The sequence below is a fragment of the Lycium barbarum genome, chromosome 3 (assembly GCF_019175385.1).
Source record: "Lycium barbarum isolate Lr01 chromosome 3, ASM1917538v2, whole genome shotgun sequence".
Taxonomy (NCBI): domain Eukaryota; kingdom Viridiplantae; phylum Streptophyta; class Magnoliopsida; order Solanales; family Solanaceae; genus Lycium; species Lycium barbarum.
Genome location: NC_083339.1, coordinates 10,624,551 through 10,632,215, shown reverse-complemented (window position 1 = coordinate 10,632,215; position 7,665 = coordinate 10,624,551). Strand labels below are relative to the sequence as shown.

General features: G+C 33.5%; 1 protein-coding gene across 1 annotated transcript; it reads right to left on the bottom strand.

Moving 5' to 3' along the window:
• Positions 1 to 2,472: 2,472 nt before the first annotated feature.
• Positions 2,473 to 6,778, bottom strand: LOC132630299 (beta-glucuronosyltransferase GlcAT14C-like). Its single transcript, XM_060345887.1, has 4 exons — positions 6,099 to 6,778; positions 4,236 to 4,311; positions 4,006 to 4,121; positions 2,473 to 3,031 (listed from the first exon to the last, which is right to left on the bottom strand). Exons 1-4 carry the CDS (start codon positions 6,658 to 6,660, stop codon positions 2,517 to 2,519), a joined length of 1,269 nt encoding a protein of 422 aa, XP_060201870.1. The 5' UTR covers positions 6,661 to 6,778; the 3' UTR covers positions 2,473 to 2,516.
• Positions 6,779 to 7,665: the final 887 nt, after the last annotated feature.

The window sequence follows — 7,665 nt, the reverse complement described above, 5'->3', positions numbered from 1 at the left end:
CACGGGCAAGCACATGAACATGCCTATCTTCATAACCAAATCCATCCCAATATTGCAACTTTGCAAATTACTCAAGAAATTGTTGATATCAAAAGAGACATAGATTTTCTGAGGGCTCTTTACGGTGCTCTAAGTAGAGAAAATGATGATCTACAAAGAGAATTACGATTTGTAAGGCAAAAGTTATTCCAGCACACTGGTCAAATTGACGATGGGGCAATTTGGAATGGGTACACATGAAATTAGAACTGATGACGGTAGTTTGGTACTTATGAAGTTAGGATTTTATGTTTTGTGGACATATATATTTAAATGTATCTTAATGAAGTCTAAGTTTCTTTAGGTTTGTAGAATTTTACTTTAATGGCTTCTAAACAGAAGTATTGCCTTCTCCGGCATACCTGTTTAGAAGTTTGTTCAGAACTTTGCCTGTAACGACATACTCTACTCCTTTGTAAATTGTACTTTTGCCTCCTTCGACATAAGTACTTTTTATTTTGCTTATGATAATGCAGTAACTATTTTTGGTAAAAAACTGAAAAACCTCCTCTATCTTCATGCAATATAAATCAAATGCCTGCAACAGTTATTCCAATTAGTGGATTGACGCAACTGGACTAATTTATACTTCTATATAAACCAGAACTTTTGCCTTCTCCGGCATATTTGTTGTGAAATTTTGTTCAGAACTTCGCCGGTAACGGCATACTCTACTCTTTTGTAAATTGAACTTTTGCCTCTTCCGGCATAAGCACTTTTTGTTTTGCTTATGATAATGCAGTAACTGTTTTTGGTTAAAAAAAATTGAAAAACCTCCTCTATCTTCATCCAATTTAAATCAAATCCCTGCAATAGTTATTCCAATTAGAGGATTGATGCAACTGGACTAATTTATACTTCTATATAAAATAGAACTTTTGGCTTCTCCGGCATACTTGTTATGAAGTTTTGTTCTCAACTTTGCCGGTAACGGTATACTCTACTCTTTTGTAAATTAAATTTTTGCCTCCTCCGGCATAAGTACTTTTTGTTTTGCTTATGATAATGCAGTAACTGTTTTTGGTTAAAAAAAATGAAAAACCTCCTCTATCTTCATGCAATATAAATCAAATCCATGCAACAGTTATTCCAATTTAAAATGGACTGATTTATACTGCTATATAAACCAGAACTTTTTCCCTCTATGGCATACTTGTTATGAAGTTTGTTCAGAACTTTGCCGATAACGGCATACTCTACTCTTTTGCAAATTGAGCTTTTGCCTCCTCCGGCATAAGCACTTTTTGTTTTGGTTAAGATAATGGACTTTGCCTGTAATGGCAAAATGTACTCCTAAACAAATTGAACTTTTGCCTCATTCGGCATACTTATTCAAAATTTGTTCACAATTTGCCTTAATTCAAGTTTAAATCGATAAGCATTGCCTGATTTATATTGAATTTACTATAATTACAATTTCAAGTCAATGAGCATTGTATACTAATTTAAGTAAGGTATAAAGTAATTAAAATCAGAACAAAGCAATAAATCCAATCAATTCTATTTTGCTGAGTAATTTTATCATGCGCAAAGTTCAATCTGAGCTGTATGTCAACTGTTTCTTAATAATCAGGTCGTAGAAGATGATTTTTATTATTTTTTTGAAATATTAACAATCTAAACTCAATAAATTGAGTTGAATTAAGATTTGTACCTTTTACTGATTTGTAGAAGCAAAATCCATTGACAAATCTGGCTTGAAACAATGATTTGAATAATGTAAAAAATTGGGAACGAAGTTTGTGTTAACGATATGAAAGAAGGGAAGGATTTGAATAAGGGTAGATTTGAATAACGATATTTGTTTATATGCAACGGTTAGGGATAGTAATGTCTTTGTACTATGTTGTTTTTGCTCAGAAGGGTAATGATTAAAGACCACCATTTTGAGGGGCAAATCTAAAGACCAGCCCAAAAAGAGGGGCAAATCTAAAGACCAGCCCAAAAAGAGGGGCATTCGCGCCATTGCCCTCTAAAAATTGAAATGGAAAAGTGATGGTACGTTTGTTGTGACGTGGATGTGTGTTAGTGGTTTTTTTTTTTTTTTTTTTTTTTGAGTGCTCGTTTAAAATTGAAATATGGGTTATGTTGTTGTTTCATGAGTTCGAACTCCCCAGTTGGTTGTTACTCGTTCATTAACTACATCAGGAAATAAAAGAGAGAAAAAAAAGAAAAAAGAAAAAAAAAGACACAAGTTAAACCACTAATTTCATACTGCATAAAACACTATAAGAAAAAAAAAGAAAAAAAAATTAAGAAGAGGAAAAAGGTAAGAAATACTGGACTAAAGTTGTTTTTCTTTTTCTGAAACTGTAATCATATTTGGTGGACCTCTAATTTAAATTGTCATCCAAGTAACATACAAAAGGGTTTTGATTCACATCCTGCTCAACATGCCAAATAATTAAACAAAGCAAAGAGACAAAAAGAAAATAAAAAGAGAAGAAAGATTTTCAAGAGGAAAAAGAGTATATAATTTATTTACATTGTCTTGACCTGAAATTTTCAGTATCAAGGAGCTTAAGTACAAGTTTTTCTAGACTTCTTGAGCCTGCTGATGGTTTAACAGCATCAATACTTCCATAAACTATACAAGGATCTTTACCTAAGCCAGAATTTCCCACACACCAAGCCCCGGGTGAAAATCGACTAGACGATCTCCTCAAGATGTTCTTGTCAATTTTATCAAGAACCGGATCATCTGTAGCAAAAGTACGAGCAAAAGGAACACCACTCTGGACCATGTCCTCAAAGTGCTCGAGTGTTAAATTGATAGGATACTGCCTCGGGGGATTGTCCCATTTGATGTAATGCAAGTCGTGGTTCACTGTCGTGTTCTGGTAGTCTTTGTGATTGCAGACAATGGTGTGGAAGTAGCCCTCGAGAGAATACAAGAAATTTGTGTAGTACATAAGAAGAGTGCGCGGGAGATTGTCCCAGCCCCAAATACAAAACTCGAGGAATGACCTTGAGAGCATCACCCATTCAGAACCTGGAAGTGAAATCAAAACAACAAATGACTATTTGAGGGAACAAAACTTTCTTTTAAAAGAAAAGGAGCTAACAGCTAACATATTCTACATTGAAATATGCTCTTTGATATATTTTGTTGGAAAGCATAAACGAGTGTCAATTAATCGCCAAAAGATTGGCCCTAACTCATTTGTTGCCACTCTATTTTGCTCAGAATTTGGAAGGCATCAAGCATATATTTGATACAAAATCATCAAGAGGAAAGCAGAATCCTGATCCATTGAACTCACTCCTAGTTCGATTATAATTTATAAACAGAAATTATCAGAACACTATTAGAAAATCATCTTGAAAGCTATCTACTCTCTCTGTCCAAATCTGCATGTCGTGACGTCTACATGCATTCCGCTTTAGAAGGTAACAAGTTATGGAGTCACAAAGGAAGACGAAAAATGGCTGACAAAAAAGCATCTAGCCCCACGACCCCCTACCCAGTCTGTCACACACCCCCCACAGTGGAAGTGTGTCGAATCAAGAACAAACAGTAAACGCCATTATTATGACGCTTTATGAAAAAAAAAAAAAAGAGAAAAAAAACAAAAAGGAAGAGGTTTGTTATCCAAGTAATGCCAAAGTAATCATTGTACAACATCTGTTACTTTAACACTAGATACTGGCAAGGAAGCATGTTACTCCGCTCGATGCATGCCCTCATAGCTCTGTTTTTTTATCATTTGCCCTTACAATACTTCAATAGAAACTAATCACTAGCAAATTTTTATTATGCAATTTTGCTATCCATCTTAAGAGAACTTATGAATAATTGAGTACTAATCTTTATTCTATTCCCACTTTCCTTCTCAAAAACAAATCAATAACCTATCAGTGGAGTAAGAAAAGTAAACGAATCACTACAATGTAGAGCACACTGTACACATATGCATGCATATTATATGTGTATATACAGAAAAGGAAGCAAATATCGAGCAGTACCCATAAACACCTTGAAAGAAGCAGGCATAGATCTTTTCTCCTTAGCCCAGAACACACCGGATTTCTTCAGATGATATAAACCAGGATCTATAATAATAGGCCTGACCCTCGAGAACCTAGAAAATAGAACAGGTAACTCAAAGTTACTCAACAGCAGTCATCAAAGACAAAATATGTTTGCCTTCAGAAAGAAGATCCTATGAAACGGAGTCAAGTCATAGTATGCTCACTCTTTATAACCAATATTACTTGAGTGCTCAAGAAAATTCAGATCCCTAGGCAAGTATGAGAAAATGTGGAGTATATCTGAAACAAAAAGAAAAGATACTAGATGAATAAAGATAATACTAACTAAGGTCGATAACTGGAAGCTGCGAATTGCTATAAATTTGACCACATTAAAAGTAAACAATAGGCAGTGATCAGTTTTGGCCAAGACAACAAAGAAGCTGGAAAAGCGACAGCAACAAGCAACCTGGGAAAGCAATAAATAAAGGAAAATGACAAGATGAAAAACTGATTGAATGTTAGTGGCTGTTTGGTTTCTTTACCAAATACTAGAGGGGTAAATAAGAACAGAATCAAATTTATTGTAAATAATACAAATTAGCATTTAACCATACAAGTAGAAATAAGACGTGATTCTTTTGCATTTATTTGATAACATAATGTATTCTAACGTTACAAAGAACAGAGATGCAATAACTACTGAACTCATTCAATCTTGTCCACAGTATAATGTTCCTTACATACACCATACCTGAATCTCAAGATTACACAGCTTTAGCAGAAGTTATAATCACTTGTATTAGCATATAAACTATGTTCTTTCAATAGCGTGGTGATAATAAGATTCTACTAGCTGTAAAATATTTGGAATAATCAACTGAAAGAGACTATATAGCATAATATAGATTTTTCAAGATCTTCCACTTAAAAGTGCAAAGATTCAAGTAATAAACTATTAAACTTAATTAATAAACATTACTCCTTTCCCATGTACCAAATAGAAAGGGAAAGGAGGGGGAAAAAATACAATATTAAAACTAGACTAGAATAGAGTATGAACTCAATCAAACTTAAGCAGACTTAACTTCTCCTTAACATTCACCATATAGAGATTACACTTCCTATAAAGTCCAAATAACAAAGTAGGGTGAGCCAATCATTTTAAAAATTTGTGAGTACGTGTGCTTAGTGGGGGATGTAGCTAACAAACTAAGGATTCAATTGAACCCAGTACTTTTAATACGGAGCTTAAATATACCGGTAAAAATCACCAACATTTCAATAAAGACTATATTTTGAACCCATAATTCTAAGCGTGTAATGAGTACAGTGGTAAAAATCCTGGATCCACCTCTATCATTGTGTTGCTGCGGAGCAACATTTGGATCAAGTTCATTATCATTAGGGAAGATTCAAGATTCAGTCAGTAGGTGCAGAATATCACTAAATTAACTACTCCTTCATGACAGTAAGTGCTGACTTAGTACCATATACACATTTCAAAATATTTCAACTATATAGATAATTCGAGCAAAATATAGTTTTTACACTTCAAACAAGGACTGGCAAAATGCTTAAAAAAAACAAGTACATCTGATCCCACCCATTAGACATGGGTTCGATAACCAATTTTTTAAAACGGATCAAATGTGGATATTATCCACTAAAAAAAATGGATATCCATATTATCATACCCATTTGTCAGCTTGTTATTTTTCACGAGTTCTTGCTTACTTGGAGTCTAAGCTTATTTTTGCTTTTAGCTTGTGTTCTCACCGGACTATTCCTTAAGCCACGGATAAATCCGTCGTTAACCCATTTTTTTAAACGGTGTTGAATATGAGCGGGTCCGAAATTATATCAATTTTTGTTTAACCCATTTTCGACCCGCCCATTTGCCACTCCTAGTGCAGAGTATCACTACATTAACAACTCCATCATGACAATAAGTGCTGACTTAGCACAAACATATACATTTCAACTATATATAGAATGCAAGCCAAATATAGTTTTTAGACTTCAAACAAATTAAATTACATCCTTTAAAAGAAAACAAAAGGAATTAGGGGTATCAGAGTACTAACCATCTTGTGTCATAAGTGGATAATCAGATGCACTAAGATTAATAAACCAATCCCATCTCTTATTCATCTTCAACAGAATAGCAACAGCATGCAACATAGAAGCCAACATAGTAGGCCCTTTATAAGTAACCAGATCTGATTTTCCAACAACCTTAACATTCCCAAAATCCCTAAAAACAACCTCAAACTTAACATACTTAGCCAGCTCTAATCTCTCACTATCTAAAGCTTCCAAATCAAGATGCAATAAATAATAATTTCTTGGATGGTACACTGCTTGGAGTAGCCTTTTTATTCTTACAACATCATTTTTTGTACCTGAAATTAAGTAAGCTAATCTAGGCAGTTCAGGCAAGATTTCAGATTTTTCATTAGAAAGTGTTGATTTTGAATTTGGGGTTGATGATTTAGAGCTAAATGAGGAAATGGTGTTAGTGAAAATTAGTGTGAAAAGGAGTATTAGAACTATGATTGTGAATACAAGAATGGGTGTTGACCATTTTTTATGGTGGGTGAATCTAAGCTGAGTTCTTTTCATTGATTCTTTGTGAAAAATGTTCATTTGGGTTCTTGATTTTGTGAAAAAAAAAAAAACTAATTTGTGTTAGCTTAGATTTGAAGAATTTGAAGGGGAAAATTGGAGGTTAGAGGTAAAGGTTGGAGGATAGTGATGTGTGGTGTGGTCAGAGGTGTACACGTTGGGGCAGAAGTTGACATGTTGCCTGTAGCCGATATCTTCCAGGTTACGTACAAAAAAAAAAAAAGTTTCAATTTATGCGAACACATTTGATTGGAAACGAAATTTAAGGGAAAAAAAAGACCTTTGAATTTGTGGTATAAAATAAGGAATATATATTTTGTGTGGCTATAAATTATTATATAAAAGTAAATTGTTTCCAAATATGAAAAGAGGTCATTCTTTTTTGTACAGACTAAAAATGAAATAGATTTGCATATATTGAAACAGAGGGAGTAATAAAAAAAAAATCAAAAACACTTTATATTCTTACATGAACTATTAGGAGTGAGATTTGAGTACCTAAACTTTCATCAACTTATTAGCAAAACACACTTTAACAGTTAGTTGTTTATTTTTTCTATCTCAATTATCAGATAAAAAAAGTAAACAGTTAATAATTGAGGTGTGTTTTACTAACTAGTTGGTGATAGTTAAAGTAAGAAACTTTCATACCTGATACCTCAGGTGGAAAACTCATCAAAAAAGTGATACTTGAGGTTTGTTTTTAATCATTATCTAAAAACAAAAATTATCTTCCAAGTTTATTTATTTCTGTGATTAATTCTTTTTACATACCTTAGGTAACTTTTAAAAAAACATGTAATATATACATAGTCACCTAAACTTGTCTTTGTTGTTAGTTGAACACGTCAACTTACAAAATGATCATCTAGACACCTCAACTTGTGCTACTGTGTCAGTTGAACGCTCAACTTACAAAATGATCAACTAGGTATACCGATTTATCTTCATTGTGTCAGTTAAACACTCCAACTTACAAATGATCATCTAGGCACCTTCAACATTTATGTCACATCAGCATCGGAG

Coding starts and splice junctions, on each gene's coding strand:
- LOC132630299 (XM_060345887.1), bottom strand. CDS start 6,660: ATGAACATTTTTCACAAAGAATCAATGAAAAGAACTCAGCTTAGATTC. Junction 4,122..4,235: donor AGTAATATTGGTTATAAAGA/GTGAGCATACTA, acceptor TCTATTTTCTAG/GTTCTCGAGGGTCAGGCCTA. Junction 3,032..4,005: donor TTCTTTCAAGGTGTTTATGG/GTACTGCTCGAT, acceptor TTTCACTTCCAG/GTTCTGAATGGGTGATGCTC.